Below are 12,466 nucleotides of genomic sequence, written 5' to 3'. Positions count from 1 at the left end.
GGGGCCCAATGGGCGGCGGGAACGCGCCTGGGGGGGAGGGGAGAGCGCGGCGGGTGCGCGCACGCAGGCAAGGCGCGGCCCCGCGGCCGTGCGTGCGCGCTCCCGGCCCCCCCCCGCCTTCCCCTCTCTCTCTGTCCCTCTCTCTCCCTCTCTCCGCCGCGTTCGGCCGGCTGTGCCCCCCCTTTGTGCGCGCTCCGAGCCGCCCCCGCATCGCCGACTCGCCATGGCCGACGAGAAGCCCAAGGTGAGGCCGGCGCGCTCCGCAGCTCCCGCCGCCGCCCTCGGCCCCTCAGGCGGCGGCCCCGGCCCGCGGCCCCCGCGCCGTCTTTGCGCGCCATTTTCCTGCGCGGGTGGGGGGGGCCGAGGCCGCGGCTCCCGGGGCGGGCGGGGGATCCCCGGGGAGAGGGGGGGGCGAGCCCGGGCTGCCTTCCCGCCCTCCGCGGGGAGAGAGGCAGGTCTGGAGGCGGTTGTTGCTGCCTTCCTCCTCCTCCTCCTCCTCCTCCGCGGCCGCAGCATCCTCGCCGCCTGCCTCTGCAGCCGCTGCCCTCACGGTCCCCGCACGGCTCCGGCCCCTTTGTGCCGCCTCCGGCCCCGCTCGGGGCCGGGGGGGCCGCGGGGGCTCCGCTGCGCACGGCAGGAATTAACAGCGGCCGCCGCCGGAGGGTTGGCTTTTTTTTTTTTTTTTTTTTTTTTTTGAGTAGTCTTCCCCTCCTCCCCCCTTCCTTTTTTTTTTCCTCCCCCACACGATTTTTAAACCGAGTCCGGAGTGGCGGAGGGCGCGCGGCCGCGCGCAGGCTGACACATGGCGGGACCTGGCTCGCAGAAAAGAGGGAAAACAAAGCTGGCATGGGGGTRCCGAGCACCCCCGGAGCGGAACAGCCCCGATCCCCGGCCCTCTGCCCTCAGCCTCGGCCACAACACGAGGGACCGAGATGGAAGTTGATCCTCCGCAGTTTTCCGCTCCKAGAGGGTCGGGCTGCTTCATGTGGGGTTTTTTTTTAAACGTTTGCTGAAGGAGAAGACTTGGGTCGCTTCGTGGTTTATCACCGTTTCAAATATGGCCCTTTAAAGTATCTGGAAAGTTTTTTTCATAAGTACCTCAAACGGTAGGAAAAAGTTTGAGATGTAGTGAGAGAGCCTTCCTGCTGGTTGGAATCACAGTTATAATACAAATCAGCTGTAACMGATCATAGTTATAACATAGGTAGCTTAATTCTTTTCACTGGAAATACTGGTACTGCACATTGTTGTGCCCTTGCTATATATAATTTTCCTTTTTTTCTGTTTTGAACGCCTGGCCTGGTAATTCTTCATTGCTAAATTTCCAGTCTGCAGAATGACARCTAGTATCAGATTTTTTWAWKKYYTTTTTTTTCTTTAAATTTTCAACTGAAAAGTACTGACCTTTATTTCCTAATTCAAGGTTTCAAGCCAGTAAACAACTATAATATCTTTATTTCCTCCTTTTTAATGACCTGTTGCACTTCGGTAAAATGATAACTTGTTTCATACCTTTTTTTAAAAGTGTTGGTTATTTTTTTTTATTTCATCCACAGGAAGGAGTGAAGACTGAAAACAATGACCACATTAATCTGAAGGTGGCAGGGCAAGATGGGTCTGTGGTGCAGTTTAAGATTAAGAGGCACACACCACTTAGTAAACTAATGAAAGCCTATTGTGAACGACAGGTATGATCCCAGGAGAACGGTGTCTGGGGGAGAGCTGATCTCCACAGGGATAGAGGAAAACAGTTAAAGTCCTAAAACTTAAGTAAATATGCAACAAGATAGAGATTTAACAGAAACTAATTGTACTGTGGGAAGTTTATTGTCCTTGAGGTCTGTTACGGGTAGGACTGAGAGGGTTGTGACAGGAAATGGGTGAAATAAAGATCTGGTGTCATCTGTGTAATCTGCATTTATAGGTGAGATTTCTGGCAGGTAACTGCTGCTCTTCTGCTCAGAAATRTTAGCGTGGAAAGGGTGGGTTTGGGGAGAACTTAGGGAAGAGAGAGTTAAGTGATAATCAGGGATTTTTATAGCTAGAGTAACTTCTTGGGGTCATTGACTTCTGATTTATTAGGTTAGTATTACTGTAGCAAGATGAGAAGATACCTTGAGAAGGAGCCTGCACATTTAATGATGAGTTTGTTTTTTCTTTTGTGGCCTGGTTGACAAATGAGTCTTCTGAGGGACAAACCCCATGTATTTGCTGGTGTGGTGGCATCTGCAGCCAGTCCTGTGAGGCTGCAGGTAGCTACTGAAAGTTTTAAAAACACCTGTTTGAGCAGTGCTGTGGAACTCTTCCTTCTGAAGCTTCTGATTAGGAAAATTTTGTCTCTGTTATGCATGTTTTTTGTTTTTTTTTAATGACTGCCTTTAAAAAGTTCTAGCTCTACAAAAATGTCAGATTTTTTTTTTTCTTAAACACAAATATCCAGTGATATACAGTAAAGTCGGTATAAGATATTGATGCAACTATTTCATCATCAGGGAAAAAAAAGCCTGTGATTCACATACAGAGTAGTAAAACCTCTTTGGTTTACCCTGTGCCACAACAGGATAGGAGWAAAGACAGGAAAAATCAGCTTTTACCAAGCATGTGGATATGTTCTTGTATGAGTGTTCTGAGGAGAAATAAGTGAATGTTGGAAGGTGTCARTTTGTTTTTCCTGCCTCAATCATACAAACTTTTGTTACATTTTCCAAATCACTCTGAGTTGCTTTTTCCAGTTACAGACTGCTTACTTGTCTATAAGAAGTAAGATTTTAGAAGTATCATTTGTGCTTAAGTTACTTTGGAACAATCTTAGAAAAGTAAGATTCCGAAATGTCTTAGATTGCCAAAAYGTTTACTCTGCTTAAAGACAAACAAAACCAAAGCCAGCAAAAAAACCCCAAAAAACCCCAGGTATCAATTGGAGGTAAAAACCTAAATCTTGAGAATAGGAGACATTTTTTCTAATCTGTTTTAAGCTAGTAGGWAGCCAAAGAATATTTCTGTGGAGGTGGATTTGTCTTCTAATTTTATTTCTTAGGTGCTTACTTCTGAAATTTTGTTTAAAAACACTTRTTCTGGATGTCTCTTAAAGTTAGATTTTATTAATGTATTTATTTACCTAACTAGGTACAACAGGCTTATAAACTCTGGATTTCAGATTTARTTTTGAAGAGGTGGTGGAGAATTTAGCAGCTATAAAGGGTGAAAATCATGTAATGTGTGTATTAGATCTAAAATTGAAGTAACTAAATTTGAGTGATCTGTTGAGAAGATCAAGACTACTTGTAATTATTTTAAGTGGTAAAAAAAAAGATCCATGGACTGTACATAATGTTTTATGGACACTAAGCTCACCAAAGCAGAGTTTTTCATTATGTTTTCAGCTAACATTTATTTAGCTCATGAAGTTGTCATGAACCTGGAAAAAAACAACACTTTGGAATTAGGAAATACRTATTTTAAGAAACACAGTGTCAGAGAAAGGGGCTCAAACCAAATKTTGCTGTGCAGAAATGTGTTGCTGCTATGAGACTGAGCCACATATTTTCCTTAGAAGATGATGTTCTGAATGAACACTGCAGAGTTTTTTGGTCATGCTGGAGAAGGCATTTTGCTGTGAAYTATAAAATCAATTTTAAAAGTTTAYTCACATTTATTAAAATATTTTTCCTGACAAATCTATTCCTCAGAAATAATTGCTACATTGTTTTCTGTTGTGTGTGAAATCCGCTCTTGTCAGKCTGAATGAAGGCTTCTCTTCTAACTCAGAGATGCCAAAGCACGACCCTGCAGTCCATTGGATTGGCTTCAAAACCAGACTGGGCCTCTTGGATATTTAGATACCCTGGAGAGAATAGATAGAACTGGAAAGGAAGTTTTATCCCCAAATRTCATTCACCTTCCCTTGCAGAATGTGGGATGCTGTAAAACACYTCTGAAAACTCACTAAAGCTTTTGGAGCTGATKTTATCAGTAGAAGAGGTTGTTTTGTTGCTCACAAGTTACATTTTTCAATCTGTTGGTTCAGGTGAGAATGAGATTCTTCTAGGTATGGAAGAATGTTGTGTGGTAGAAATGCTTATCCAAAATATGACTGGGTAATTTGTGGAAGTAGAAAATTGCTGTATTTTTTCTGGAAGTTCCATTTGCGCATGGAAAAATTTCAGTACATTGATTTCTTGATAATAGTTTGAGGTCAGGAAGTTCCCATTGCTTACTCTGCTCCTGCAGACTAATTCTGTTGTGTTTCTGGGAAAAATATTTTAGAATACCTTTGTTAATGGGGAAGATCAAAAAGGAATATTAGGTGTCATGGTTTGATATTTGTTAGCTAGACTGTTGCACCTAGTTTTTTAAAGTTTTTAATTCAAAAGCTCARTAAACCTGCTGGCCTTTGGGATGTAGCAGAAATGGCTTTATTTGAACTCAGTCAGTGGGGGCACTGTTGCATCTCTTGAGTTGTTGGACACAATGCAGTGTTTAATACAAAACAGATTGCAGGGATTTGGAGTGAAATGCCTAAAAGTCAGGGCATAAGGGRAGGACAGAAACTCTGTCCTGCATAATCCTGGCTTTTAATGATGGTGCTGCAGTTGGGTGACAAGTTCAAGAGCAGACTGCTGAGTACTTTTACACCAGATTTATTTCCCTTTGTGTTGCTTCTCTTTGTCCAGGGGTTGTCAATGAGGCAAATCAGATTCCGGTTCGATGGGCAGCCAATTAATGAAACAGACACACCTGCACAGGTAAACAGCACAAGCAAGGCTAAAAAACTATTTGAAATTTACTGCAGGAGTTTATGCTTCAGTTCTCTGTCAAATACTTGTGTGAATGTGTATATTACTGATTTTTTTTTTTTACCATTATTTTGGTGTAGCTAGTTTAGGATTATTAGAAATGGAATCCAGGASTTTATTTAGTGTTTTGAATAATAAATCTGTATCACTGTAATAATAAAGCAGAAGAATCAAGTACAGTTTACAGATGGTGAAAAACTGTAAAACTGTCACTTTATTGAGTCATGGCTTTGAGAGAAGCATGGTAAGTTAAGAATTGAGTTTTTCTTGAAGCGATGGCTTTATTTTTTAGATAAAAGCTGGCTAGGATGTTATCAAAGATCCTGTTTGCAAGCTTGCATTTGCAATATAAAAGTAATTTTCTGTTGTTTGTTATCTGAAGCTATTTGAGCAGCATAAAATTCATGAACACAGTGAAGTTTGGGTTGTCTGTAAGTGTTTGAGTGAAGGCCATTCTAAGAACAGAATTCCCTTTGGCTCTAGAGCATTTTTCTGTCCTGCTCCACAGACTTTTGTTTAATCAGCCTGACCAAGTGATAGTTTTATCTGCTGTTCAGAACCACTTCCTATGAAATAASGGACTGTAGTTTTTAGTTCTGAATTTTCTAAGCTGTTGTTCCAAAGAATGTGCCTCTTACAGCCCCGATCTAATGCAGCTTTTCAACTTGCAATACTGATAATTGATGCAACAGGATGGTTTTCTCTCCATCCATGTTTCACTGAAACCTCAGGATCAGTCTGTTTATAGACTGGTTTGATTTCCTGAGCAGCAACTGAGTCTGTTTAGAAATGTAACTTGCATTAGTTACAGAAGATACTTCAGTTTTGGTATAGATTTTGTCAGTAGGTGATATTAACATCCCAGGAATATCAGCTRTAAAAATAAGGGTGAAAAAAGAATTGTGTTAATGAAGTGTTGCTGTTTCTCGTTAGAAGTTTGTTACATGCAAAGTGTATATTTTTTTGTGCTCGCTGATCCTTGGTTTTACTGCCTGGTTAGGCAGAGGCCTTAATTCCAGTCTGCTTCCCCAGTGCTGTAGCCATTTGAGCAGCAGCAGCCAAGTGGAATTGTGGCAATATTCTAAGGTAAACTGAGGGAGTAAATGGGAGAACAAAGGTGCAGTGGCAGAGCAGGCAACAGAATTCAAATATTATAAATCTGTTTCTTAGGAGTCACACAGTGTACCCTGAAGTTAGTATTAGAATTCATTCTAGGTCAACAGTTATCAACTGGCATTTTTTTTCCAAGCAGTTTCTTTGCCTTGAGTTAGTGAGCTTTGTTAAATGTGCAAAGAGATGGTGCTGGAGGGGAGTGGGGCTGCTCTGGTTAAGTTGCATAAAAAGTAAGCATGAAGTGAGGAACTGTAAGAACAACCCAGGCTGCTGTAGAGACGTGAGAAGAGTTGAAAGCCCTTTTTTCTCTTTTCTGCTGTAGTTGGAAATGGAGGATGAAGATACAATTGATGTGTTCCAGCAGCAAACAGGAGGAGTTTACTAAAACAAACACACAAAAAAGAACCTGCTACTTTCCTCTCCAGAACTGTGCTCCCACAGGCGACACTTCACAATTAGAAAAATGAGACTTGGTTCAGCCACATCCTGACTACTGCAGTATAGTTTTCTCTCTTCTCTCTGATTTTTTTTCCTATTCCTTTTATTGTACATAAAGTAACTGGTGATGTGCACAGACATAATGCATATTTTTTTTTAACTAAATGGCCAATGGTATGTTTTGATCAACATTTAATGGAGATGGGGTGGGAAAACAAACTGGTTCTGTGAAAATGCCCCTCTCTCCGTTAGTGGCATGCTCCTTCTACTTTTACAGAATCACAAAATAAGCCGAGTTATCTTTATATTCCAGTAAGTTATTTTGCTCTCACTGTTCAAAAACAAAAACCTTGCATACCTTGTTTGATTGGATAATTTCAATGTTTTTCTTTTATCATTGTAAAACCAAGGGCAATTTTATAACTTTTTTGTACGTAGCTGTTACATGTAGAGCAATCTCTGTTTAAGTAGGGGTAAATTACTCTTTAAAAAAAAAGGAAAAAAAAATCCTAGATAGTTTTCCCTTCAAGTTAAGCGTCTTGTTGTTTAAATAAACTTCTTGTTTAAAATAACCAGTTTTCTTTCTTTTTCTGTGGAGTAATAGTACTCAGCACCTATATTCTTTCTCTGCAGCACTTTATGCTTCCTAAATCTCACCTTTCTCTGTGGTAAGTAAGCATAATCCCCCTTGTCTAGGCAGAAATCTGTTGAAAAAGGAGAGGCTTCCTTGAGACCTGTTAGTCAGCAACTGAACTGGAAATGGAAGTCAGTTTTCTCTTAYTTCTTTTTTTGATTCCTTTTGATTTCTTTTTTGTTTTTGTGAATGTTCTGCTAAGCCAAAAATGTTTGATTAGGCAAACTGCAAAATGCTGAACTACTTAGTAATGCCTTTGGGTTGAGCTCTTTTTGTCAGTCTTTAATAGAAGCATCAATATTGTTGTTGCAGAAGTTTATTTAAGACTCTGTATTTGAATGCTTATTGATGTAAACATTAAGTTAAAGAGAGCAAATAATTTCATTAACCATTCAGTTTACCATGGTATCTAATGGGAGATGCTTGGAAATGTAAAGCAAAAATAAAAAATTGAGTTCTGTTTTTGGGTGTATTTAGCTATGGTGGTGGAGATTCCAAGCTCGGCTTTACCCCACTCTGCTGTTCTGCTTGGAAGAGGCTGGAAGTATTGAAGGGAGATATAGTGATGGTGGTGTTTTTTACATGTCTTTTCCACAGTTCTTGGGGAACTTCCTGGGGGAAGTTTAGAGATTGCAGTGAAATCCGTGGACACTCATGGAAGATTATATACTTGTCAAACCCACAGCCCCAGAGCATTCTCTGATGTCCTAGGAATGTSCCAATATTTTGTGTTGTTTGCAGTAAATGAATGTTCTTTTAGTATTAATTTGTTAGAAGAGGCCACTCTTTGGTGGCAGTTCTTGTAACAGTTAATTCAAGGAGTAASTACTACATGTGGGGCCTGTGCCTGCTTCACCTGAAAGTTTTGTGGCAGTATGATGGGTGTGTGCATTTTACAGCTGAGTTGTGATCTATTTGTCTTCTGTCAGGAGTAACACATTTGATGCTGCACATCTAATGGAGATGCAGGGGAAATTAACATCTGTTTTTAAGTTGCTTTTGAATCTGTAACTGAAGAATGTAATCTAATGTGTGCCTCTGTTTTAATTCAAGAAAATGCTACTGCTAAGCAGATTATTTCTCATTCTGGGATGTATCTTGTAGACTTCTGTGGTGTTTTGCAGGATTGAAATTCTCTCTTGTGAACAAATGTTTACATATCCAAACTCTTAAAAGGCCTAGAAAAAACTGCCTTGAAGGAAAAAAAGAGTGTGGTGGAAGAATATATTTCAACACCTTTCCWAGGTTACACACGGAATACGTATTGCTCTTTGGCTTTAGAATCTCTGGCTTTTAAGATGGCTAATCTTCTGATATCAGTGTATAAAATTCTTTCAACTTGATGTCATGCCAAGACTTTTCCCAGGAGAAAGCTGTCTTTATCTTGTTTGGCCAAAAAAGATGTTTGGACTTGCTTTAGTTTCTGAAGAAAGGGTGAGGTCTCCTTAAATACTTTTTTTTTCAGCTCAACTTAAGACTGTGAAGCTCAAAGCTCCCTGTTGTATCTTGCCTTGTACTTTTTTATTTCCTGAGGCAACAGAAGTCAARTGACAGGTACTGAAGAGCTTTTAAAAACAATGTCTTCATTTCCTGAATTAGTGGAGTGTTACTTCATCTGTCGTATGYTTGTGTGCAGCATTCACCTACATTGCTCTATTTCTCACATCTTTTTGCTGTTTGCTGGGCTTTCTCTTATTCCTGAAATGATTCCTTCAACAATGCTGAATGGTGTTAGGTTAGGTGGTGACTGCAGCCAAAAACTTAAATTTTTTTTTCGAAGTAGTTTATTTTTCTTTCTTAAATCAAGAAAGCATCTCAAAGAACTTCAGTGACTTGGTTTCTCAGGAACCTCAAATGTTGAATTAGTGTAGCAAACTGAAGTGGTCTGATTATGGTTCTGATATATAACACATTTGTGTAACAGTAATGCGGAAACGCGGATCTTTTTTTTAAAAAAAAAGCTTTTTTTTAAGAACTCTTCTTGCATGGTCTTGCAAATAGTCTCCTTATGTCAGTACTTGTTTTTGTCTGTACTCCTGGGATATAAATTCCCTTGTGGATTCCTGATTGCTGGAACCTCAGTGGTTTTACTGTGACTACAGTTAGCTGAAGGAGCTACTGCTAGGGATGATTATTTGGAAGTGGTATGGAGTACAGGGATATGGACAATTCGGATCAAAATATTTTGAGTTCACTGTTTTGTGACAGTTTCCATGTTTACACTGGACTTCTGGAAGTCCRTGTTTCAGAGAATAAAGGAAAACTGGGCAAAGAGGTCTCCCAGGCTAGTTGGGAGGTAAGTTCTTCATGTTTTATTAAACAGCTGGGATATTTGAAGAGCCTGGGAAAATTGTATTATTACCCACAATTTTCAAATAATGTGTTCTAAAGTGATTGSCATTCAATTTAGTTAATATTTCTCCCATGGTTTTTAAATGAAAAAGGATGGAGTAAGTCATAATTGGATACAGTCCCTGGGTGAGTTCTGGTGGATGKTTGGACCCTGCCTTCAGCCTGTGCTGGGGTTTTAGTCCCTCAAATGTGTAATGGACATGACCAGTTATTTAAAAAAAGGTAACCAAAATTGTGTCAGGTACCTTAAGTAAGGYATTTTTATTCATGTGAGGGGAGATAATGACAGATTGAAATCACAGCAGCTTTAGGTGGTCAACASCTGAAAATCAGTGTTTTATTGTATCTGCACAGTGGGGATCACAGCTGCTCCAGGTGGGAGTCAGTATCAACTGGGCTGAGGTGCTGGTTCAGAAGGGTTCAGGAGTGCAAGGCTGCTCTGATGCAGATTCTTCCAAGCTGCCAGGACTGTAAGGAAATACTCAAGTGGTAACATGAGAGAGATKCCTTTACTAGTGTATGGAGGTGTTCTTAACAAAAGAAAAATCCCTGAAGTAACACTCAGATAATTGCTGCTTCAAGATAACTGCAATATCAGAACAGAGACAGCATCTCTGCAAGGGTTAAGGTCAAAGTGAGATGATTTTTCAGCAGGAATTTTCCTTTCTAGTACCTTCACTTCATTACTTCCGAGTCAGTGTAACGTAAGTGCTGTCGTTTGCCTGGTGGATGCTGGTTCTATTGTGTCTCTTACTGCAACATTAATGAAAAGGCATAATGTGACTGACTCAAAGAGAGGAGACTTCCTAGGCTTCAGCCAGCTGGAAATAACTGAATTTCTAAGGAATAACAWTTTTTTTCAAAGCTAAAAGTGAAAAGATGCCTCCTTGGTCATTGTRGAAATGGGGAACAAAGACACGCGGACCTCCTTCTTGCTTGCTCCAAAGAAAATCGTTTATTGCCAAAAACCAAGCTTTTTTATGCTCCAAACCTAAGCAAGACAAGAATGCCTTTGGCTGCCTGCCAMTGTGGCATCACCATCCATGCSTCCCTCTACCCATCCACCTCGACCATGCAGGGTCTGCACGTCTCTCCAACCAATCACTGCCCCAYGCATGAGGTGACCACATGCTAATTCYACAATTTATTCTCTGGTTCTATGACTTTAGCTGAACCGTTCCCAGAGTGCTTTCTGATGAGCAAGAGYGAACAGAAGCTGCTCCCTGCCTTTTCAGCAACATCATTCCATTAATTGCTGGGAGGTGAGGCAAGGAAAGGCTCTGGGTGCTGGGGCTGCCTGCCCCACTCCAGTGCCAGCCTCTGCTCCTACAGCGCTCCTGCAGCAGGGTGGCACTCGCCAGATACCCCCGGGCCCTGGTCAGGCATCCTTTAGCTAAAAATAAATACTTTTTTTTATTCTTTTCACATGCTGGCTCCCCTCTGTTCCACCGCTTCATCTGGCTTCCTGGCTGTGGGATCTTGTGTGAAGTTCCCTTTAGCAGTGTCCTCAGTTCTTTGATAACTTTATAATCTGAGTCTGTGAACAGGGAGTCAGTTTGGTACAAAAATAACAGGACAAGCAGTAACAACCACCAAGCTGCCCTCTTCCATCGCCTCCTCTCTACATTTCCAGTGTTATGCTACAGTGTCATCGTTCTGCAGAGGGTACAAATCTGCCTCTTGTTCGGGATCTGAAGGTCTGGGGTCAAGAGGACCGACTGGGCCAGCATTTTCATGAAGGTCAAGCAGCATTGTAGGGGATGGCTGACCTCAGAATCATCCAGTACGTAGAAAGTGGGTGGGTGCAGGAAGGGCTGAGGGCTCAGGGGAATCAGTTTCTGAAGTCGTGAAATGGTGGACCTCTGTGGGTCATGAAATGGTGGACCTCCRCACAGGTTTCTTTCAGAGTCACTATAAGGGTTCCCCCATGTGGTGAGGTGCTTGCAAACATTGGTGTCRCCATTCCTGGAAATACCAAAGACTTTCTGTCCTACTGCCTGCCAGGCCTCCAACTGAAACGCCCAGTAGAAGGGAATTCTTTCACATGTGTGGATACCCAATCCAGCAAGGTACTCAGCTTAGCACTGGAGATGTATTTTGCCAATGTAGGACCTATCATAGCAGGTTTAGGCTCTGTCTTTGTTCCAGGGACATTTTTCCTCCCATAATTCCTCTACTGCTCACCTCGTAGGTGATGGGCATTTTGGGTTTCTTTATTGAACATTTCTGGTTGATCAACTCCTGTGGTTCAGTGGAGGTTGCCACTGGTGCAGAAGGAAGTGGTGGYATTGCACTTCTCCTGGGTGATTAGGATGTAGGAGTGTGAAGATAAATGGAAGATGGCATTTTGATCCCTGTTCTCAGTTTTTGATTGACCTCCAAGATGCTCCATTACAGSGGTTTTCTGGTTTCTTTCCTAGCAGCATGGGATGGTGATCTTACTGTAACATGGAGGTGCTGGAGCCCCACCCTGTGTTTATGGAATTGCTGAAGTCCCTTTAAGGGAAGAGTTTTCCCTTATCCCGGAAGAATTTCTGCTTACATGGGAGGGGTGCTGTGAGAGGAGTGGCTGAGTGGCAGCAGAGATCTCRGGAGGGAAGGTCAGCAGGTGCTAGAGAAGGACAAGGGATCTGTGTGAGTCAGTGAGGAGCTACAGTCGGAATGGGGACTGTGGGAAGAGCTGTAGGTTTAAAGTTAATCCCATATGAGCACGACATTGGAGCACTGGGGAAAGACKAATGTTGTGGAAGCACAACTCACAAATAGAGTTTCTCTGTTGGAAAAAGATATTCTACAGGGGGACATAGATGCAAAGGATACCCTTTGGGGTGAATCTTGTGCTGGTTTTGKTGGTTTAGATCCCTTCCAGCATTCAGTCCATGGATTCCATCAAAGCACATCTGATGGCCGTGCAAGGGCTCTTGAAGGACCACYTGATTAAGAAAACTTCACCATTTAAGTAAACTGGAACAAAACAAAAACAGGAAACTGACTTCCCCTTCTGGTGATTTTTGTCTTTTTCAACTAAAGGGCAACACTTTGTAGTACATGACCAGGCTTGGTGGTGCTGGATACCCAGACAAGAACAGCAGCATGATTTGGCCAATCTGCTTTTTTTTTTTTTAATTTTTTT

The 12,466-nt window shown here is 41.9% G+C and overlaps 1 protein-coding gene across 1 annotated transcript; it reads left to right on the top strand.

Annotated features, from left to right (window-relative positions):
* Window positions 1–88: 88 nt before the first annotated feature.
* Window positions 89–10,758, top strand: SUMO2 (small ubiquitin like modifier 2). Its single transcript, XM_057381401.1, has 4 exons — window positions 89–244; window positions 1,557–1,688; window positions 4,674–4,745; window positions 6,232–10,758. Exons 1-4 carry the CDS (start codon window positions 224–226, stop codon window positions 6,292–6,294), a joined length of 288 nt encoding a protein of 95 aa, XP_057237384.1. The 5' UTR covers window positions 89–223; the 3' UTR covers window positions 6,295–10,758.
* The last annotated feature ends 1,708 nt before the right edge of the window (window positions 10,759–12,466 follow it).

The sequence above is a fragment of the Malurus melanocephalus genome, unplaced genomic scaffold, assembly GCF_030028575.1.
Source record: "Malurus melanocephalus ecotype Western Australia unplaced genomic scaffold, MMel_1.1 scaffold_509, whole genome shotgun sequence".
NCBI lineage: Eukaryota > Metazoa > Chordata > Aves > Passeriformes > Maluridae > Malurus > Malurus melanocephalus.
The sequence above is the reverse complement of the archived record's forward strand: the minus strand, read 5'-3'. Positions and strand labels throughout refer to the sequence as shown.

Coding starts and splice junctions, on each gene's coding strand:
- SUMO2 (XM_057381401.1), top strand. CDS start 224: ATGGCCGACGAGAAGCCCAAG. Junction 1,689..4,673: donor AAGCCTATTGTGAACGACAG/GTATGATCCCAG, acceptor CTCTTTGTCCAG/GGGTTGTCAATGAGGCAAAT. Junction 4,746..6,231: donor AAACAGACACACCTGCACAG/GTAAACAGCACA, acceptor TTTCTGCTGTAG/TTGGAAATGGAGGATGAAGA.